Source organism: Mauremys reevesii, linkage group 1, assembly GCF_016161935.1.
Source record: "Mauremys reevesii isolate NIE-2019 linkage group 1, ASM1616193v1, whole genome shotgun sequence".
NCBI classification, from domain to species: Eukaryota; Metazoa; Chordata; order Testudines; family Geoemydidae; genus Mauremys; species Mauremys reevesii.
In genome coordinates, this window is record NC_052623.1 from 144,667,225 (window position 1) to 144,691,249 (window position 24,025).

General features: G+C 40.7%; 1 protein-coding gene across 3 annotated transcripts in view; it reads left to right on the forward strand.

The window, feature by feature from the left end:
- PHEX (phosphate regulating endopeptidase homolog X-linked) overlaps nucleotides 1-24,025 on the forward strand; it is a 133,641-nt gene that overhangs the window by 44,435 nt on the left and 65,181 nt on the right. For all 3 annotated transcript variants that reach the window (XM_039520930.1, XM_039520931.1, XM_039520932.1), the window contains 5 exons: nucleotides 326-409; nucleotides 720-865; nucleotides 6,867-6,960; nucleotides 15,028-15,156; nucleotides 19,011-19,112. In XM_039520930.1, coding sequence (XP_039376864.1) covers nucleotides 326-409; nucleotides 720-865; nucleotides 6,867-6,960; nucleotides 15,028-15,156; nucleotides 19,011-19,112 — 555 coding nt within the window. The remainder of the gene's footprint in view (nucleotides 1-325; nucleotides 410-719; nucleotides 866-6,866; nucleotides 6,961-15,027; nucleotides 15,157-19,010; nucleotides 19,113-24,025) is intronic.

Sequence of the window (24,025 nt, forward strand, 5' to 3'; positions counted from 1 at the left end):
TAAATCTGGCTCTCACTTATGTTGCTAAAAATTTGAATGGAGTGACTAGTAATTTAATGTGATGTAATTAGAGCAAAATATGGCCCAATCTTTAAAAGTAAAAATACTGGATAACTTACTGAAGTGTAATAAGTTAAAATAACATTAGTTAGTTTTTGGTTTAGGATAGCTGACTTTCCTTTGAGGATCGGGAGGCAATTTGTTGCTATGAACTACTTTTTTTTTTGCAGCTAGTCTGAGATAGTTCTCACTTTGTTAATACCTATCATATTATTTGTAAGAGAAAGATGTTTAAAATATATTTCTTTTCATTTATGTTCTCTAGATAATGATTCCACAGGAGAATCGAACCAGTGAGATTATGTACAATAGAATGAACATATCTGAACTTAGTGCCATGATCCCTCAGGTTGGTGGAAGTTAACTGGAAAATTGCTCTAATGTCTGGACTGTGTAACTCACCATTTACAACTGAAGGTGCTTCAAATGTGCATAGGGCAGCATTTAAAATGAACATTAGTACAAACAGGTGTTCTCTAGTATAATTGTTGTTTTAAATACAGCTGCATCTTTAAGTGCCATAATACCTTCCATGATGAAATTAAATATTTTAAATGAGCAAAAACCTTTGTGTCATTTAACTGAACCCTGCCAATTAATTATGTCTGATCTTCCCTGTTTGTCAACTGTATTAACTGAGCTTTTCTTTGTCCTTTCAGTTTGACTGGCTGGGATATATCAAGAAGGTGATTGACACTAAACTCTACCCTCACCTTCAAGATATAGGTCCTTCAGAAAACGTGATTGTCCGTGTGCCCCAGTACTTCAAAGATTTGTTCAGGATACTAGAAAAAGAAAGGAAAAAGTAAGGATTATTATTTGTTCTGTAGATTCTAAGGCCAGAAGGGACTATTGTGATCATCTAGTCTGACCTTCTGTATAACACAGGCAATAGACCTTCCCCAGAATAATTCCTGGAGTGTATCTTTATTATTATTTTTTTTTAAAAGAACTCAATCTTGCATTTAAAAAATGCCAGTGATAGACACTTCACCACAATTCTTGGTAAATTGTTCAAATGGTTAGTTACCCTCACTGTTAAAAATTTGTACTTTATTTCCAGTCTGAATATGTTTATGTCTAGCTTTAACTTCCATCCATTAGACTGTGTTATACCTTTGTCTGGTGTATTATACTGTGCATTCAACTACACTCAAAAGGGAGGGCCAAATCCGGGACATTTCAATGAGAATCTCAGATGTTCAGTACTCCTTTGGCTCAAGTCTTTACTCAGGTGAACCTCCCATTTTGTTTTGCTTGAATAAAGACTGAAGAATACAAGCCGTGTATGTAGTAATGCAATTTCTAACTTCAAATAAAAAAAACGTGAATTAAAAAAGATCTTGCATTGAGGCTTGCCATTACAGGTGCATCCAGCTCACCATTCTAATATACATTTAAGGCTTGACTCTCCATGGCCTTGTATCTTGTGTAGTCATGTACTGCTGTGATATGGATGTGTAAAATGCTACTAGATTCGAATGGTAGCATTTTGCACCCACTTTGCTCAGGGGTGCAAGACATGGAAGAACAGTCCTTTAGTATAGAGAAAAATGTATATACTTGAATTGTCTGACTTTGCAATACTCCTTTATTACTGAAACTGACCAACAGCTTATGAACTACTCTGTTGAGCTACTTGTTTAATGATTGCCTCTTACCATCCACCTTTTTATTTTTGGTTGAATGTCTTTTTAAAAACAGTTTATTGCTAACCGTGCAATAATATTACTTGGTCAGAGCATGTCAAACTAAAGTTATCTACATAGCAACTAAAAATACTAAAACAAGGCAGAAACTTTATTTTGATATTATTGCACTGTATTTCTTCTCTTAATAAGAACATATTTTAAAAAATTCATAATACATGTAAAATATCAGGCAATACTAAAAATAAAAATTAGTGTTCAACCACGAAAGAATTAGCTATCATAACCTACTTTAAACAATTCAAACAGACATGACCACAGAACTTCTCCTTCAAATGACTGAACAATATGCATTGTGTGGCCCCGATTCTCCATTGCCCTGTGCCTTGGAAAGTCAGTTTCATACATGCAAAGTGAGTATAAAATGCTTATTTGGTAGCATTTTACACCAACTGCATACGTAGCAAGGTAATGGAGAATTGGTCCCTTTATGTGTATGTTTTGTATTATATATATAAAGCAAAGAGGCTCATTTTATTTACTTCAATGTCCTGTCCTGTAAGGTGCTGGGAGGATTGGGTACTACAGCATAATTAGGAGCTAGATCTCACTAGCCTTTATGCAGGGGCACAGCAGAGGGGAGGGAGGCTGGCATATGGGCTGGGCACAGGTGCAGGCCCTGTGTTCAGTGGAGTGCAAGAATACTCCCTAACTATTGCCCTTGGGCACACGGTCCCCCAAAGAAAGCAGAAAGTGTGGGAGTAGGCAAAGCCATGACTCTGTCTCCTCACACTCCATGTATTCACAGAGAATTTTTTGTAAGCAATACACATATTGAAAACTATTTCCTCCGAGCATTTACTGGACCCTTTTGAATAGTGAACAAATTCATTAAAATTGCAGTCTGATTGGAGACGGCACACAAAGCAGAATAGGAGCTAAATTCATTGCATGAATTTTTCACAGGCCATTATTCACTCAGCTCTAATCGGTTCACAGTAACTCCAGTGAATTTAATCAAGATATCGTATGGTATGTCCTAGGAATCTTAGATATTAACTTACATCTGTTATATAAGGAATATGTTCTTTCCTCAATGCCCGTTTCACTTTTGTTAAGGAGAATTTGTGTACATTGAGGGAATAAGAGTCACATGTATAACCTGAGAGCAATAAAGGGATTTGTATCCCAAATACAAATCTTTGTAACTATTACAGTAACAATGATTATAACCCTAACGGAACTCAAACTGAAGAACTACTTTCCTGTTGCTTATCCTACTGGTCTGGCAAAAGACAAATAACTAACACTCACTCTTCCATAGAACATAATGGAATAAACTTTTAGAAAACTTGAAGCCTAGTATTCTCTTTGCACTTCAGGATGCTCCTGCAAAATTAGTTGTAGATATGCCCCTGCTGGAGTATGATAGAGAAAGGTTTAGAAGTGCTCAGAATTTGGTTCCACAATTCAGTTAGGGATGCAAAAATGCATGCATAGCTTATGCCCCTCAAGGAAGTCTATTAGTTAGAAAACATTAGTCCATTAGTTAGCATGATGTCACAAAATCCTAGCATTTTATGTAGGTCATCAACTTTATTCGCTGTCAAGGCATAATTCTTCCTCACAGTGTTATCACAAATGCTTGGTCTAGTTCAAAATGTCCCAGGAAACAAGGTTTCTACCACTTCCTTTGGGAAACCATACCACAAACTAACAGACTGCTTTGTTAAGAAATAATCCTCCTAAACTTTCCATCTGTAGCAATCATTTAGCAGTCAAAGTGGGGGCAAAATGTAATCTTCCCAAGGGTTACAATAACAAGGACTTTAGTTACACAGAACTTGGATCTGGGACTTGTGTGTTCTATTCCAGAACTACATCTCAGTGTGGGAAGCAGGGCAAATAGCTCATGTTCTCTGTGCCTCAGTTTCACCACTGGTAAACTTTGGATAATAGTTGCCTCCTTCACGCTGGCATTGTGCAGATTAAATAATTTGTAAAGCATTCTGAGAGCCTTAGGTGAATGGCAACACAGAAGTAAAAAGTACTATTGTTTTAAACCAAAGTGGTGAAATTAGCCCCGTCCATCTCTATTCTTTTTGTACTTTGTGTACTTGGCCGAAGAGACAAAGAATAGAAGCCAAGGATAGGTAAACGGGTTCAGATAAAATATGAACCCTGCCCTTTCCTCTTCCCCATGCTCTTGAAAACAGAATAACCAATCCTCATCCAGAGTTTGAAATGAAACCTTTTTCATTGCTTTATATTTTTGGGTAGCAGGGGATTCAAATACTAGTTCAAAAAGAAAGTACCAGCCCAATTTTTCAGATCCAGTTCAAATAAGATTTGGATAATCTTCATGTATTTATCTAAACTCAGCCCCACCTCCATATCGCTGACTTGATCCAAAAGCTACTGAAATCAATGTAACTACGTCCATTGATATCAATGGGCTTTGGATCAGGCCCATTTTTGAAGTTCATCCATCATTAATTACATTTCCCACCTTTTTATTTTAACTCAGAACAGATTTCCTAGCCCATAATCAAGGATAAACACCACCCAAGGTGGAGCAAGAACTACACACAAAGGAGAATTAAATTTCTTTGGCGTTTAAGTGCTAAATTGTAAAATGTAATTCCTCATGGTAGTGGTCTTTCTACATGGGGTTTTCTCCTTATAAGAATTTCAATGAAAATTAAGCCTTTTATCATTTTAATCCACAGGAATCCTGCAAATACTTTTCTAGATTCTAATAAGATGCAGGGGCTTAATAGATATTGCAGGAGCATGGATGCAGCCCCGCTGAAGCACTTTGAAACTGATAGATGTGAGGCTTGTGGAAATTAGCTCACTTGCAGAAATTTTACTGAGTAGGCACCTACAGCATACTTCAGTTTGTCATTGCTTAAGGAAACCCCACATTGACCAAACATTTTTTGGGAAAGACCTGCTATTTTGAGGTATCATTATTGATCCTGGAGTGTATTTTTCATGTTTCTGATTCAATTCATTCAATCACGACAAAAAGAACTGTTCCAAGTCTTGTAACCTGAGCTCATGCAAGCTAATCTTCTTGATAACATTATATATTAGACATATATATTTCTAATCACTGAAAAAACATCCAACAGACACACAATATTATATGCAGCAAAGAATCCTGTGGCACCTTATAGACTAACAGACGTTTTGCAGCATGAGCTTTCGTGGGTGAATACCCACTTCGTCGGATGCAAGAGAAGTGGGTATTCACCCACGAAAGCTCATGCTGCAAAACATCTGTTAGTCTATAAGGTGCCACAGGATTCTTTGCTGCTTTTGCAGATCCAGACTAACACGGCTACCCCTCTGATACTTGACACAATATTATATGATTACATGGATATTTACATACAGGAGGGCAGATGATTGCCACCTAGATCCTAGTGAAGGGTTCCCTCCATGCATGGGATATCAACCCCCACATGTGGAAGGAGACTTGGATGTTGCCACTGCACTGTCCCTCTCCCTTCAGACCTGTGAAGGTCTTGCCACAGTAGGAGAGGATGAGAAAAGGGGAAGCTTGGGAGAAAGGAGCGGTCAGGCTGAGGGTGAAGCCTGGGCAGGTCGTTCTTATCCCTGCTCTGACCATATGGATCTTTCCCGGAAGAGGAAGCTTGGCTGTGAGGGTAGCCACTGTTGGGGAACCTCATGGCTACGGGCATCCTGTGTCAGTGCTCAGGTAAAGGGATTCCTTGTGGATGGCTTTGACCTCTCTCAGATCTCCTAGGAAACACCAGGTTTGAGGTGGGCCCCACAGGCCTTGCCCAAGGAAGGCAAATCTTTCCTATGCCTCAGGATGCTATCGCAAAATATTCACAAGGGAACCTTCACAGAGTTTTCCTTATTCCAACCTGCCTCCTTCAGTTTTCAATACAGAAGTGGTGCAATCTGTCTGATCATATAATAGAGCTTGTTACTTTATCTTCAGTCATAAATGCTTCCCAAATTATCCTGTTCCCCTTTTCTTAATCATGACTTTTGCTAAATACACTCATGTGCTCTCCAAGTGCATGTGATCAGGGGCAAATCTTTAGTGAATAAGAGAGTTACTATAGTTCACACTTGTGTATGACTGTACCAGTGTGTTTTGGGCATTACTGTAGAATACTTTAGTATTTTTGAGAGGGTGAAATCTAAATTCCTCACCTTGATTTTACAATGCACATATGTCTTATACAGCAGGTGCTAGTTACCCCATCACAGTAACCATACACACCGGACTTGAGAGTGTGTTGTTTAATGTTTAGAGAAAGGTAACAGGAGTTGGGCCTCCTGGGGGGGTTGGACAAGTCGCTCCTATCTATCTTCAATCCCTCTAGTATCTGGGAGCTTAAACTCTTCCTGTGTTTCAGTTTATCCATCTACAAAGTGGGGATAGTAATAATTGCCTACAGTAATTCTCAGAGTGCTAATGAAGAAATGCTCATAAAGCACATTGATATTTTCAGATGAAAGGTGCTAATACAAGGATGATTGGACAGCAAGTGTGAAAAATTGGGACACTTTTTTCCCCAGTGGGCATGTGGGAGGATGGGGGGGGGGCAGAATAGTTTCCTAAATAAGACAAAGCCACTAATATCAGGACATCTGGTCACCCTAGTTAATACCATGTAATGACTATATATAGTAGCTAATTATCCATTATTTTAGTTTCATGATCATTGTTTGCTGGTCTTACTAGTAAAGAGAAAGAACCTGCACTTTGATTTACAAGTCAAAAATTACCAGATATTGTGTAGTTTCTGTACAGAGCAGTTCTGTAATTACTGTCACTGCATAGCACTTACCATTTGTGTAACGATTACCTAAATGAAAATTGCATTGTAAAAAGAGTACAACTATCAGGATATGGATGTGTTAAAAGCATTCTCCAGAAGATGGCTCCTATCATGAAATCAGGCAGTAAATGTCTGTCTTCATGCAATTTCTTCTGTGTAATAGGATTTTAGCAATTCGGTCATAGCTCATCATTAATTTTAAAGGTGAAATTTCTGTCATTCAGTTCAAACTGCTCTTACAGAAAGCCATTCAGATATTGCTTCTACAAGTGCTTTGCTGTACATCACATGGAATTAAATGTTTGATAAATATGTATGTCTGATTTAACAGGACTATTGCCAACTATCTGGTATGGAGGATGGTTTATTCAAGAATATTTAACCTCAGCCGACGCTTTCAGTATAGATGGCTGGAATTTTCACGGGTAAGTTCAAGATTTTTCAGTTTTTATGATAGGTGAGACTGGTAGTGACATTCCCCAGGGTACAATCTGAACTGTTGAAAGGTGGTGTCTCCTTAACTCTTTAGCCTGGGGTGCCTTCTACACGGCTTTGCTCTCAGAACATCCACTTCTGGCCTGTTCACACAGACAGGGCAGCTCCAGGCCCCAGCATGCCAAGCACGTGCTTGGGGCGGCAAGCCACTGGGGGCGCTCTGCCGGTCGCCGCGAGGGCAGCAGGCAGGCTGCCTTTGGCGGCATGCCTGCGGAGGGTCCACTGGTCCCGCGGCTTCGGTGGACCTCCGGCAGGGACCAGCGGACCCTCCGCAGGCAAACTGCCGAAGGCAGCCTGCCTGCTGTGCTTGGGGCGGCAAAATGCCTAGAGCCGCCCCTGCACACAGACTTCAGCATGCAAATTCACTCCTAACTAAATACATGAGCACTCTGACCAGTCACTCCTGAATTACATATAAGTCGACACCCACAAATTCCTAGTCCCAGCCTTGTCTCCCAGAAATTTGCATCTTGTACTGCTCATTACGCTTCTGAAAAATACAAGCTCATAGAAAGTCCATCATTTCATCAAAGGAAAATAATAATGCACCAGCCCTGTTATCCCAAATGGAGTTTCCCCACAGACTTTAACCTAACACACAGATTAAGATAAAACAATAAGAGTACTAACTACAGAAGATAGATTTTAAGTGATTACAAATAATGATGCATAAGAACCCGGATTGGTTACAAAAGAGTAAAATGCAAGCTAATGGCTAACTTAACAAATGAACAAAATTCAAAATGAAGTTTTTCCTCACCATATGTTGCAGTAATTTTTACCGTCTGGGTCTCCTTCCAGCCTGGGGACCCTTCCCCTTGGTTCAGTCTCCTTCAGGTATTCACTGATGTCATGAGCAGAGAGATTGGAGGAGGAGTTGAAGTCAGGAGTTTTCCTTCCCTTTTTATAATTCAATTTTTTGTGCTATAAACATCCTTCCTGAGTCATGGTGATATGCAATCCATTGTGATTAAATGTAAATTTCTTGTTTACACCTTACCGTTGCTGGAGAATGGCTGCTTACGCTTTCAATAGACTTTTAACTCCTGGTTTGGGTGTTGGTCTGTCCTTTGCTTCTGAGAAACTGATATGGGCCTGGTTTTCTTAAACTTGGACCATGTTACAGCAATAATACATAGTAAAATCTTATAACTTCAAATACAATGTTGATACACATATCTTACCAGGAAAATAATGTTTGGCAGATTATGACATTTCAAATGATACCTCTCAAGGCATACTTTGTGCAAAATTTATCATAGTCTTATAAAAGTGGTCAACACAATAGTATAGTCCGTCACAACCACCTATTATCAGTGTTGCCTGATGCTTCCCATTATAAGACCCTGTTTTCAGTCACTTATAACCGTCCCAAGCTTTAATAGTTTGAAATGAATTTTACATTCTGGCTGTTTATCTTAGGCTGAATTTCTGCCAAAATACTTCAGCCATCTGTAAGAGTGAGGGTAGGGGGGAAATGGGTTGCTTATCCCATAGAAATAAACTTCCAGCAATTTTTTTAAACAGCTCTAGCTGTCTCCCATGCTTTGGAGCAGGGACTCAAAATTTGGCAAAGGAGGTGGCCTTTGTGGCAGGGATGTGTCTTTTGCCATCTCCATAAACATATGCCCAAATCTGATCAAGTTATAGGCATGTGCCAAGTAGACTTTGACCAGCTAAAATCTGTAAAGATTCTACCCTCACTGAGCATGCTCAAGCCTCTCACAGCTTCTAGTGACCGGACTGCAGATGCACCATCCCCACAAAGCAGCTGAGCATGATCCCTGTCTACATAGCTCCTATGTGTGATCAGACTGCTCAGGCGCATCCCCACATAACAACTGAGCATGCCTCAGCATAGGTGTTGAGAAGGACTTGCCCTGTAATTGCTTCTCCAGGCCATGGCAGGTCCGGGCACAGGAACTGACAGCACCATGCTCATCAATGATCCCCCTGCTGGCTTGGCAAGGAGACTGGTAGCCATGGTGAGGATGGAAGGCTGAGACTGGTAGCTGAGGTAGAGGCTGGGATTAGGAGCCAGTCAGGGAAGAACTGGCAGCCATTTGCCTGGGGAGGAACACTGAGATCAGGAAGGGAGATTGGCTGCACAAGGAGAATGGGAATAAGAATGAATGTGAGCATAGACGCCAACTTTTTTCAGAGCTGGTGGGTGCTCACACCTGCCCCCGGCCCTGCCCCGCCTCCACCCCTGCCCCAAAGTCCCCGCCCCAACTCCACCCCTCCCTGTCCCTATTGGATCCCTCCCCAAATCCCTGCCTTGGCCTCACCTCCTTCCCCAAGCACCCCGCGTTCCTCCTTCTCCCCTCTCCCTCCCAGGCTTGCTGCGCAAAACAGCTGTTTCATGGCGCCAAGCGCTGGGAGGGAGGGGGGAGAAGCAGGATGCAGAGGTGGAGGTGAGCTGGGCCGGGGGGGGCAGGGAGCTGCCAGTGGGTGCAGAGCACCCACCAATTTTTCCCTGTGGGTGCTCCAGCCCCAGAACACCCACGGAGTCGGTGCCTATGAATCTGAGAACTCACGAGTGTAGAGGATAAAACCTACTACCGTTTCACAGGCAACCTTCCTTCTGGCATTTTTAACTTTTGAATGCTTGACTCTGGAACCTTTTAACGTTCTTCTAATGTAGTTTTGTATGTGTGTAATATGTCAAAAATCATACAAATCTCTTGTGAATATACAAACACTTACACATAATTCTTACCAGATCCAGTAAAAAATGCATATTACTACTGTAGTGATAGAAAATGCTAAAGCTCAGAGTAAAAGTTTAACACCATATCTCTGATTCCAGGATATGTGTGTTCTGTTCATTTACTTCCAGTCCTCCCTTCTTTTCTTTCAAAGGCCCATATCTGTGTAGTTGTATACTTTCTCCTTTCAGGAAGTAAGATATTAAGTAATAGAGCATGAGTCTGATGACACATCTTTGGACTCTATCCAATATATGTTTAATTAAGTGAAGGACTTTGGTAACTAAGTATAGAAAAAAAAGTCAAGTGAGAGAGATGCATAATTTCCCCTATATCTTCTTCAGTTATGTTCTGTGAATGTTTGGGGTCTGCTTAAAATTCAGTGTCCTGAGATTCCTCAGAAGTAGAACAAAGTAAATTCATTAATTTATTAAGTTTGTGAGCAACTGGAGATTGTGTAAAAATCCAGAGGATGACATACTGTGTATTGTATTATCATAGTCACTTGGTGCTTGATCCAAAGCCCAGTAAATCAATGGAAAAAACCCTACTGAAATCAGTAATGCCCCACTATACAGAGACCTCCCCCCCTACAATACAACATAATAAATAGAATGCACATCACTTGCATTAAAGTGGTTACAAAAAAGTAGTGCATCCTGATCCGGTTTCGTTGCATCGTTTATACAGCACTGTAATTTGATCAGCTTTTCCCACACCAGAACCCCCCCCTTGATGAATAAACCGTTCACTAATATTTCCATTCATATAAAACAAATGTGAATTAATTTTAATAATATCAAATAGTCACATTAAAACTACATTACAAAAACAATATTAAAATTCCAAAATCAAACATTCAAACACAGTTATAACAATAGGTCCAAACAGTGAGTTGTTAATCTTCCTCTCATCAGGGGCAGTGTGACATTTCACTGCCCTATGGACAAATGAAGGAACAGATTGTGGTGCTCATTCACAACCTGGTCCTTGGCTCTCTCTTGCTGCCAGGGGAGGCCATGTGCTTGTCAATGTATACAAATAGCAAATTACTTCCCACGCTGTGCAACGCTGTGACTGTTTTGGGAAGATCAGCCAAGACTGCTTAATCCCCTCCCCTGGAGATGGCTCTCTTCCCATCACACTGCCACCCATGATATGGGTGGCTGGAGCAATGAGATGGGCACATTACACTAGAGTTGGGTGACTTGTATTTATTTATTTTTGATTTTTTTTTTAATAAAAATGCATTGGGGGCACAAAACTGCTGAATCTGAGTTAAATTTGATGAATGGTTTCAGTTGATTTTTTTTCTTTTTTTATAGAATTGAAACTCTTCACTTAGAAAATTGTTTCATTTTGACTTCTTGATTTGAAATGGCTTTTTGATTTCAAAATTGGCCCATTTTTTAATCTCCACCACACACACAAAGGCTGAATAACACCTGAAATGGCTGAATCTACATGAAAACTTCAGAAGAAAAATTTGAGTCCATCAAAAACATTTTGGTCGATTTGAAATGAATTGAAAAATGTACAATATCTTGTTTTGAGTCGTCTCAAAATGTTTTGGTCAGTTTTGAAAATAATAATTTTTTAAATATATTTTTTATTTGATGAATTAAAAAAAAAACTGGTTTTTTTGTACAGTCATAGATTCCAAACCAGAAGGGACAATTGTGATCATCTAGTCTGACTTTCTTCATAGCATAGGCCATAAAACTTCCCTCCCTCCAATTCCTACAGTGTATCTCTGTTAGTTCAACTAAAACCAGAATTATTACCATGTTTTTTGTTTGGCCCCTACACCGAAAAAAACATTGCTCAGCTCTGCTCTAAACTTCCTGCATGGGCACATGGAGTGACCTAAGAGTTTCCCATTTGAAAAGTAACTTTTGAACATTCTTAGAGTTGGCCAAAAAAAAAGCACCATAAAATACATTATTTTGTGAAAAAGGCAAAAGCTGTAGACTAATGTTAATATAAGAAGTATATGGAGATATGCCTATCTCATAGAACTGGAAGGGACTCCAAAAGGTCATCGAGTTCAGCCCCCTGCCTTCACTAGCAGGACCAAGTACTGATTTTGTCCAAGATCCCTAAGTGGCCCCCTCAAGGATTGAACTCACAACCCTGGGTTTAGAAGAATTTAAATCACATTCAAACAAGTGTAGTTAGAAAAGCATTTTCTTTATGAAAAAATGTGAGCAACTGGCTGTCCAATCCCAGCTACATGTTTATTAGTGCATCTTTTTATGAGACACTTCTTGGTGGCCAAGTACAATAGAGTGCTGACCTATAACCAGGCTGGCAGGATATTCTGATCCCAAATGGAACCCTTAGAGTTTAGGGGTTGTGCTTTATGACACACCAAATAGCTACTTGCATTTATGTACTCACTTGAGAAATCAAAGAAAATATATACATCGAGTTGGTTGTACACCTTCCAGCACAACATTTTCAAGTTGTCATGTAAATAGGCCATGTGAGGGTTCCCTGCATGTGGGTGAATTCCATCCAGTCTGCTAAACACAGTACAGACAGGGCCCTGAATTTCCAGCTTGCCCCCGCCTGGCGATGGGTTTCAGACCTGAAGAATGTGAATCTTGGCATCAAGAGGTTTAAAATAAAAATGGTTTGGACTTTGCAGAGGAAGAGGAGGAGAAAATCACACAATTAATTAAAAGTGGAAGGTCATTTTCATAGGCTGTAAAACAGGACATCACTGCTGAGAAATTGCTTTGTTCGTAGTATCAGCCATTTTTCTACACTGTAGTGCTAGTAGCACTCATAGCAGGCCAGGCCTCAGTTACATTGTGTTACCTACCAAAGCTGGATTCAAACTAGTGACTTAAAGCTGGAGAACCCTGTGTCTCATAATTAGCCCTGTAAGCCACAGACTCCCTGGATGTGTGGTTACTTTATAGTAAGTTTAAACTTTACATACTATTTCCATTTCATTGGGGGAATTATTAAAGTGACTTTTACATGATGAGACAAGGCATCAGAGGAAACAAAGATTTCATTTGTCAAAAAAATCATAATCCCTGAATGTGTGTTTGAAACCATTAAAATCTTGAGGATCCCTGTTTTCCTCCATTTTGCACCTTCCTTCTCCCTTGATGGCCATTGCCACATGCCAGTATGTTTTGAGCTGATAAAAGATGAACACAAATCCCTTCAGAGTCCATCAACATTGCTGTTTAACTGACTGGAAAGGGGCTACATTAAGGGCTTGCCTATAGTTATGGCCAAACTGGTACTGGTGCAATCGATGCAGTGTTGATGGCAGAGCGCTCTCCCGTCGACATCTGTACTCCACCTCCCAGAGAAGAGTAAGGTAAGTTGGCGGGAGAGCATCTCCCATCGACACAGCATGGTGTAGTCACAGCGGTAAGTCAACCTAAGCTACGTTGACTTCAGTTACATAACTTACGTAACTGAAGTAGCGTAACTTAGGTCGACTTTCTACCTTCAGTGTAGACCAGCCCTAAGTGACTACAGGCATTGCTTCCTTTCCCAATAACAAATTGGGGAGCAGGCCATTGGGAGAGGCTAGCCATTGGCCCCTCCTCTTCTGCCCAAGGCCCACCCCTCTCCCTTACCATACACCTCACTCCCCCGCTAGAGCCCAGAGCACTCCCACCCTGGCCGCCAGCCCCCCAGCCCTGGGCTGCTTGAGTGGCCTCAGTGTCTCCAGTCTGAGCCCTGGAACGCCGGGTGGGCAGCACACGGGCAGGGCCATGCTGGGCTGTTTGGGGAGGCTCAAGCCTCCACCAGCCTATGATGCCCACAGCCTATGGGAGCAGGACAAGGCTGGCGGGTACAAAGTGGTGCAGGCAATCGATATATTTTGACTAGCCTACATGCTGACACTTTCTCCCAGCCAAGATACCTCCTCTCGCAACACCACCCAAGACATTTTTTGTCCCACTGGAATCTGACAGCCTGCTATCTCTCCCCATCCTCAAAGTTCTTCCTCCTCCTATAGCTTACTGCCCAATGCACAAACAAAATCATGTTTGGTACGTTGAAGGGAGTTGTGGTATAAGAAAATGGCTAGTCAAAAGATATGCATATGTCAAACATTAACTTTGTATTATTTGAAATTTTTTGCTATTACAAATTATTCAATGAAAGATTAACTTTCTCCATGGCTTTTTTCTTCTTTTTTGTTCATTTACTCTAATATTTCTTTCCTTCTATTATACATATTATTACTTTCCCTCTATTTTTTCAGTATGTTTCACCTCACTCTTTTTTCTCTGTTGCTTTTCTCATCTAGCCTCTTCCTTCTACTCATTCTGTATATTCTTCTCTTGCTACAGTGTCTGTAGTCTTTCGTTCTCTCTTTCTTACCCTGGACTCTTACTCTACATCCAACTATGCACGTCTCTCTCACAATTGAATACTGCACCTCCTGCTCTCTCTCAGGCACTAGGGCCACTGGTGCCAGAACTGAAGGAGCCAGGGGCCATGCCTCCCACTTTTTAACAAAAGAAACAAGCGGAGAATTCATGTCCCTGCAGATTCCGCTCCCCCCCCCCCCGCAGAATAATAGATTCTGCCAAGGAGGTGCTACAAATATACCTTTTGCCCACTCGGAATTGCTGTGGGACCAGAAGAGAGGGCAGCTGGCTCATTGCTGGAGCAGCCAGCCTTGGAGAGAGAGAGAGCAGGCACTTTGGCCTTGGCCTCCCCACTTGTACAAAGGTTCCAGCGTCCTCTCCTACCTCACACGTTCATGCCCCTCTACACTGTCACACATATTTGCCCCACTCCCCCAACTCAGCGGTGCCTTTTTACACTCTCACTTTTCTACTTCACACACTCATTCACACACTCATTGATAGCCTCTACTTGTGCTGGTGCTCTCTTTCTCACACTGATATTAGTGTCCTCCCAGAAATGCCCATGCAGGCAGGCATACTGATGACCTTCCACATTCAGTAATTCCTACCCCAATCCTTTGCAATCCTAATGGCAGGCCTGGTTCAGGGGAATGGGGATTGACCAGAGAGGAGGTCTTTTGGATGATTTTGAAGTTGGTGCAGAATGCTGCATCCTGCTCATTAAATGGTGAATTAGACATTAAGAAGGCAGATCCTCAGCTGGTGTCTTTTTGAAGACTATGAAAATGCAACATAAATAGTAAAATGATCCTGCTGTTATATTTATTAGGTTATGGCTGTCTGTTACTTTTCAGAATTTACCATGAGGATACTGAGTTATTTCCATGTTTTTTTCTCAAATGGCATGTTCTGATGGTTTATTGTGCAATGCCAACAGGTAATCCAGGGAACCACATCTTTACTGCCTCAGTGGGATAAATGTGTAAACTTTGTAGAAGGAGCACTCCCTTATGTCGTTGGCAGGATGTTTGTGGATGTCCATTTTCAAGAAGACAAGAGAGAAATGGTAAGTCCTCCTCAGTCTCTATCTGAAAACTTTTAAATAGTTTCTTTCTCCCAGTAGAATAAATTTGAAGTTGAATTTAGCTTTAAAGAGAGACTTTCCACCAGCAATGATTTTAAAAATTTCACTTATTCAGAGTAATGGATGGTAGGGAAAAACAGAACAAAGTAAAGGAAATGCCTCCTCTCCCTCCAGCTAAATTCAGTCTGTGCATTAATTGCCAGTTCAGGCCTTTGAGACAAATATGTAGCTGGATTTAAAAATGTATCCAGGTAATATTTTCACCATGAATAGACTTGTAGTTATGACTTCTAAGATAAGGGTAATTCTTATGGTGCAGGAGCTAACTGGCATTATCACTAAACTGTAGGATCTGATCTTGAGGATCTGATCCAAGACTTCTCAGCTGTGAGGGTCAAGAAGGATCTCCTCTCTGCAGGTGCAGCATTGCACAGTTGACTGTATGCATTCTGAATATCCTCCCTGGAAGTTTGAACCAGCATAGGGAATCCTTAACTGATCTCTGGCCCAAATTTTGGGGAAGCTCATATTTAAAGATCAAAACTCAGGATTTGTGATTCATAAAATTTTAGGAAGATAATTTTAAAGAAATCTGTGATCATATAATCAAACCTCCTGCATAAATCCTGTGATCATATAATCAAACCTCCTGCATAAAATTTCACCCAGTAATTCCTATGGTGGGCAGGAATTATTCTTCCATGTTATGTAAGTGAACATGATTGAGCCCAATAACCGGTGATTGATTTAGACCATGCCTTTCAGAAAGCCATCTCTTCTCAACCTAAAGACTTCAAATTAATGCTGAATTTACCATTTCCCTTGATAAATTGGTCTAAAGATTAACTATCCCCGCTGTTAAAAACTTGTGACTTAGTTCCACTTTGATTTTTTCTAATTTTTAACGTAAACTCCCCGCTAATGGATCTTCTCTTTAGTGTGCCTAAGCTGAACCCCAAATACTAGATTCTGGGAAAATTCAGATTTAGATTGAAGGGCCTGATCTAATACACTGTAGTCAATGGAAGGGTTTGACTTCAGTGGGCATTCAATTAGGCCCAGTCTTCTAATCTAAATTTATTGGCTTGATTCAACCTCTAGTTTCTTCAGTTTCATGTGTAGGACCAGGTGTTGGCTGCTGTCAAGGGCAGGATCCCAAATTGACCAGTGGTTTGATTTGGTTTGGCAAAGTCTTTGTTCCTTATATTTTCAATAATGATCTGGATTCCCTTTTTTACTGCTGTAAGCCTTTGTCTTTGAACTAGAATTTCCTCTCCAACATCCAACTTTTTCAGCTCTTTGATCATTCACTGAATTCCTAAAGTGGTGTTTATATTACAGTTTGTTAGGGAAAAAAACTCTGGGATGTCACAAATGTAGTGTAATGACCTCCATGCAGGTTTATCTGAGGGCAGGTCTATACTACTGCTTAAGTTGATCTAACTGACATTGCTGAGGGGTGTGAAAAAGGCACCCCCTGTCCCCGAGTGATACAAGTTACAGCGACCTAAGCACTGTCCACACTGGCGCTATGATGGTGGGAGACGCTCTCCTGCTGACATAGCTTCCACCTCTTGCGAAGGTGGTGTAGTTATGTCAACAGGAGAGTGCTCTCCTGCTGGCATACAGTGTTTTTACCAGATGTGCAGTTGCATTGGTGCAGCTGCATCGACGTAGCGCTTCTAGAGTAGACCTGCCCTGAGTGTGAGTACGGAAATAAAATTGGAGGTCATGTTGAATCTGGTTGAAACCTTGAAAATTGTGGCTCTTCAAGTCTATTTTTAATAATTTTTTCTCTTCCTCTTTTTCCATTTTCCCCCCTTTCTTACACTAGGAAAGCCATTCTGATTTCCAGAACATTTTTTCCTTAGCTAAAGGAGAGAGATTTGCTAAGCAAATCATGAGTTACGGATAGTATGGTGTTTTCAGGTTTTAGTGACTGATGATGTCTCATGCCATGCTTGCCTTCTCTCTCCTCCTTTTATGAAAAAAATATTATCTGTGTCTAAATATAGTATTGGTTTTGACCTACAGACTCTGCAGTGTTTCTTACAGCTATGCCTGAGCAATTTCAGTAATAACTCTGATAATATGAATAGGTTTCTTCTCCCACCCCCTAATGCTACAGCTGCTGCATAAAACCTAAATATACACCAGGGTCCAATTGCAGAGTTTGAGTTTGAACTTGCAACCTCCAAACACAAGGAATTCACCTCATTAGTGCACTAAGTTAATTGAGTCAGTGCTCTGCCATCAATATTCTTTAAGTTACTTTAGTCCCTTGGATGCCGTTTACTGAGATGGTTTGGTCATATTTAATGTTTTGTTCTGGTTGTCCTATATTATCTCTAAGATAATGAGATATTAAAAAAAGGAGGGGAGGAAATTTAATAATAAAGAGGGCAAGTGCTTTCCTTTAATTTGAGACACATACACAACAAGGAAATAACAGCTCAAAATGTGAGTCTGATGCATTCATGACTGCTCAGCTGAAAATAATGTTGCTATTTTTCAGGGCCCCTCTACCCCACAAGGACATTTTAACGATGCCATCTCTACTGATTAACATGTTGCACGTCCATGTTAATTCACATTTCTGTTTATTTTTAAATTTAACACAGCTGATAAACTTTATATAGTGATATGGTTGAATCCTTAGATTAGTTTTGCTATCCCAACTTTTAGGCCTGATCCAGCTCCAATAACTTCAGCCCTTTTTTATTGCCATGGTTGTGTCTTTAGTAATTGCCTATGGTTTCAGCCTCACCTGTCAACACAAGTAGAAGCAACTGACTACGAGCACCTCTGTTGTTCAACTCCCCCAGCCAAATACATAGGACTGATAACATTTCCGCTCTTTAGACCAGCAGAATAATCTTTCACTCAGGATCAGATGCCATGGGGTTGCTTGATGTGTATCATTTTAGGCTATTCCCAAATGTCTATCCTCTTGGTATCTAAGTGAATCATTGAATATCAGGGTTGGAAGGGACCTCAGGAGGTCATCTTCTAATCCAACCCCCAAAGTTCCGCAGGCCGGTCTCGAACCCACCCAAGCAACCAGTCCAGGCATGAAATCAGACTGTGTCTCTCTCCGTCAACTCTTTCTAGGTCCCCGGTCACTAGTCCTGTTACTATTTCTGTTTTTGAAATTCCGTGACACCTTGTGTAGTCATTTTATACCTGTGCCAAGTGGATGGAAAATGCTACCAGACCAGAATTGTGGTGCCAATGTAAATTACTATCCAAGGTGCAAAAAACAAGGAAAACTGGGCCCAGTTGGGTGTTCAAGCTGCTACCATCTGTAATATAAACAATATTTATTTAAATTACAGTAAAAGTCCACAAATGAAGCTAGTTGGATAAATAATAGAGCTCTACTTTATGTTTGGGTAAAGATGCAAACAGCCCAAATACTGTTCTTTTGGATGAATGTCAATCAGAAGGAATACTGGGCACTGTACACATGTGATTAGGAAACAAATTGCCGGGAATTTCACAAGACTTCTGCTGTTCTCTCAGCATGTCCATCATGAGCACAAGAAAGACATTCTCATGATGACTGTTCATTACTGTATCATGGAGGGAACTGTAGTCAGAGAGATGCAGCTAGTAGAGATGAAAATGACGGCAAGCACTTTATGACTAGAAATCACAGGTTGCGAGGAGAGACGGAGGAAGGTATGTGGGGAAGGAAGGAGACTTGGTGTCATATAAAGAGAGACAGATGTAGTCTTACCCCACAGGTCATTCATATACCCAGTTAGTCAAGAAGTTTGCTTTTCTTATAGTCAGTTTCCCATGACTCTCTTTATAGGGGAAAATTTGTTTTGCAGATGGCGGAGTTGACTGAAGGGATTCGCTGGGCTTTTATCGACATGTTGGAAAAGGAAAATGACTGGATGGATGCAAGAACAAAAAGGAAAGCTAATGAAAAGGTAACTGCTGATGTGGGAATATGGAAATGCTGGGTGAAATCCTGCTGCGTTGAAGTCAATGGAAGCTTTGCCATTAGTTTGAATGCTGTGTTTAATGTTCCATTTAATTGTTTACTATTTTAGAAATACACATTGGCAATCTGTTTGCCTAAACTTGTAGGATACTGGGCTAGATGGACCTTTGGTCTGACCCAGTATAGCCGCTTTTATGTTCAAATGCTGAGAAACCTGAACTCCTATTTTTCTGCTAAGCTGTTAATTTTGTTACCTCATTTCCTCCCATGTTCACCCTGTTTGTTTTGTCCACTTCTTACACCCTGACTGACATGGAGATTGTGAGCTCTCTGGGGCAGGAGCTGTCTTCCTCATTATTTGTCAGGACAGTGCCTACCACAATGATCTTTGATCCTTGAATGGGCTTTATAGGTGCTACCATAGTACAAATGAATAATACTACTATAAAATATTTTAAAGTTTAGATTGTTTAGGATGTCCAGTACCTGGAAGGAGGAGGCTCCAATTTAGCAATGGGTATATGAAGATGTTACGTCTGGCATCTTCTCTGATGTCACTGTTGGAAGTCTACCCCCTGAAAACAGTACTTCCAAGAGTGATGTCACCATTCCAGTGAATCAGCAGTCCCCAAATGCAATGATATCACATCATTCTCAAGACTGGCACTTCCCTTCATGATTACTTAAACATTGTGTGACATTATAGTGCAGAGGGTGAATTGGATGTTAGAAGGTACCCAAGGCTTCCTGAACCAGGTCCCTCCATCCCTCACTTACACTATGAGTTCACACATGGAAAGTGATCTCAGAAAACAGGGAGCAGCACACAGAGCAACAATCTGGATTTGTCTACACTGCAAAAAATGACTGCAAGTATCAGAGCCCGGGTCCACTGATGTGGGCTCACACTCTGAGGCTAAAAATAGCAGTGTAGACATTTGGGCTTGGGCTGAAGCCTGGGCTCTGAAATCCAGCAAGAGTATGCTCTGAGATCCTGGGCTTCAGCCCGAGCTTAAACATCTATACTGCTAGTTTTAGCCCCATAGAATGAGCCCACTGATCCTGAGTCAACTGACCCAGATTCTAAGAGTCACTGCCAAGGGGTCGGTCTCTCTCTCTCTCTTTTTTAAAAAAAAAAACATTTTTTTTTACAGTGTTGACATACCTTAAAAATGTGTGAACTCATAGGAGGAGAGGATGGGCTCTTCACCTTATTTGTTGAAGTGATTGGACAGCATTCAATTGACACAAACCCTTTCTGAACAGAATTATATGCAAGCTGAGCTGAATTATGTCCCACTTGCTGTGCTTGAATAAAAATAGCAGTTTTGATTTTAGAAAAGCAGTCTTCAAAGCTTTTTGAGAAATCAGATGAAAAGGCTGCGGAGGTCATTTTATCTTTGGAAAGTTTTAAATTCAGTATGCAACATCTTTGCCTCATGCTGCCTTTCTCAAGAACACATTAGGAATGTATAGATGGATGAGTGAATCATTCAGAGCCCCAAAGCCAAGGGTGGCAGCGTATCACTATGGTTCTTGCTAACCTGATAGCAAATGGAGTGTATTGCCATTTGAGCCACCAATTACCCACATACTTTCACACAGCTTGTGAAGTTTAGGAAGTGAACAAACAAACAGTCTGACTATATCTAATATAGTGTGTATCTAATATAGATACTTGCCCAACTCAGGGTGAATTGATACTATTTTTGGTCTTTGAAGAGGGAAAGAGGCCTTGTACATATTTTTTTCCGAACAGCAACTTTTCTAATAATATCATAAGAGTCTGGCCTTATTTCTCTACTAAATTATTTATTTAACCACTCTCCTGCACTACTTCTGTCAGCTGCCTATCAGATATAGCAGAAGGCTGAACAGAAGAGAGCCAGTAGGAGAAGGTGGTAAAAGTACCATAAAGTCCATAAGAAGCCAAAAATCATATTGGTCATATGTCCTTCCGCTACATACAAAATGTGCCTGGCAGACTAAATTCAGACCTTATTAAAAAACCCTACAATATGGTACAGTAATATATGCATTGCTTCAGTTGAAGTGAATGGGACTTCCAACAATTTACTTCAATGGGAACAGGAGCAGGCTTATAAGAGCAAAGTATATTTAAAGTATTATTATTATTATTATTATTTATCATTTGTTTATTATATTAAAACGATTTTTCAAAATCACAGTAATATCATTGACAGCAGTCACCTTTTTAGATCATTACTGTAGAACATATTTTTATAAGAATGGAGACAGCATATTCATGCCTTGTGTGATTTTTAGCATATTAGACACAATCCCATAATAGGGCATAAGTGGGATACAAAGTGAAATGACCTGATAAAATGATGCTTTTAAAAAGCCCCATCTATCTTAAATCCTCTTAATCCAGAAGTGTTTTAAACAACCCCCAAAGCTTATTTCATTATGACTGTTCTTTTAAAAAAATTAAAAAATCACACCAAACAATAATATGATATATTTAAAACCAATGCACAAAATGTCAGCTTTGTTTGAGTACTTTGGGCAATATTGGCAGAATAAATCAGGGAGCATCCTTCTCAGGAGAGATTGGCATCTTTCTCAAAAAGACATCCAGGAAGCAAGGTAATTTTCTAGGATTATTTAAGGCTTCAGATTATAGGTTTACACTGAAGTTTACAAATAGACACCAACCCTGCCAATAAAGAATAGTATGATGAGGATGTCTTAGTTTTGGAGAGATCTGGGTGGATATTTGTTTATTCATAGAATTATAGAATATCAGGGTTGGAAGGGACCTCAGGAGGTCATCTTGTCCAACCCCCTGCTCAAAGCAGGACCAATCCCCAACTAAATCATCCCAGCCAGGGCTTTGTCAAGCCTGACCTTAAAAAACCTCTAAGAAAGGAGATTCCACCACCTCCCTAGGTAACCCATTCCAGTGCTTCACCACCCTCCTAATGAAAAAGTTTTTCCTAATATCCAACCTAAACCTCCACCACTGCAACTTGATACCATTACTCCTTGTTCTGTCATCTGCTACCACTGAGAACAGCCTAGATCCATCCTCTTTGGAAACCCCTTTCTAGTAGTTGAAAGCAGCTATCAAATCCCCCCTCATTCTTCTCTTCTGCAGACTAAATAAATCCCAGTTCCCTTAGCCTCTCCTCATAAGTCATGTGTTCCAGCCCCCTAATCTTTTCTGTTGCCCTCCGCTGGATTCTTTCCAATTTTTCCATATCCTTCTTGTAAATGTGGGGCCCCAAACTGGACACAGTACTCAGATGAGGCCTCACCAATGCTGAATAGAGGGGAATGATCATGTCCCTCGATCTGCTGGCAATGCTCCTACTTATACAGCCCAAAATGCCATTAGCTTTCTTGGCAACAAGGGTACACTGTTGACTCATATCCTGCTTCCTCGTCCACTGTAACCCCTAGGTCCTTTTCTGCAGAACTGCTGCCTAGCTACTTGGTCCCTAGTCTGTAGCAGTGCATGGGATTCTTCTGTCCTAAGTGCAGGACTCTGCACTTGTCCTTGTTGAACCTCATGAGATTTCTTTTGGTCCAATCTTCTAATTTGCCTAGGTCCCTCTGTATCCTATCTCTACCCTCCAGCGTATCTACCACTCCTCCCAGTTTAGTGTAATCGGCAAACTTGCTGAGAGTGCAGTCCACGCCATCCTCCAGATCATTAATGAAGATATTGAACAAAACCGGCCCCAGGACTGACCCTTGGGGCACTCCACTTGAAACCGGCTGCCAACTAGACATGGAGCCATTGATCACTACTTGTTGAGCCCAACGATCTAGCCAGCTTTCTATCCACCTTATAGTCCATTCATCCAGCCCATACTTCTTTAACTTGCTGTCAAGAATACTATAGGAGACCATATCAAAAGCTTTGCTAAAGTCAAGGAATATCATGTCCACTGCTTTCCCCTCATCCATAGAGCCAGTTATCTCATCATAGAAGGCAATTAGGTTAGTCAGGCATGACTTGCCCTTGCTGACTGTTCCTGATCAGTTTTCGCTCCTTGAAGTGCTTCAAAATTGATTCCTTGAGGAGCTGCTCCATGATTTTTCCAGGGACTAAGGTGAGGCTGACTGGCTTGTAGTTCCCTGAATCCTCCTCCTTCCCCTTTTTAAAGACGGGCACTACATTAGCCTTTCTCCAGTCACCCGGGACCTCCCCCGATCGCCATGAGTTTTCAAAGACAATGACCAATGGCTCTGCAGTCACATCCACCAAGTCCTTTAGCACCCTCAGATGCAGTGCATCCGGCCCCATGGACTTGTGCTCATCCAGCTTTTCTAAACAGTCCTGAACCACTTTATTTATTGTAGTATTTCTATTGATATATTTTATAACTGTGCCAAGAGCTTTGAATGGGCACATGTTAAATGAATAAATAAAACCCCTTGATCAAATAATTTACTTGATAAATGGGAGACTTACCATGTGTCAGACCCCTAGACCTTTAATAAGTATATTGCTTGCACCAATATATGATCAGCTTTACACATCTTCCCCCTTCCATTTTTTTCTCTTTTTACTTTAATACAATAACATATAAAACAAATAAATTGGTGGATTTACCAGTATTTATTTACTGGTTTGATACACAGAATGTCACCCTGTTATGCTTGCATTGTGCCAAGTGACATGTAAAATAACTGCTCTGGCTGATTGTGGTAATTAAGTATCTCATGGCATTTTTATGAGAATAAGATTGTTAACTGAGGACAAACCCAACTATGGGTGATTACAATCTGAACTCAGGGAAACTCTCCTGAGTTCAAATCCATTGCTCTATCCACTTGGCCATACTATCTCATAATGACATGTAGTGTAGAGTTACTGTGTGCAGTTAAACCCCACCTGCATTTTACCCAGCAATGGCTGCATTTCAT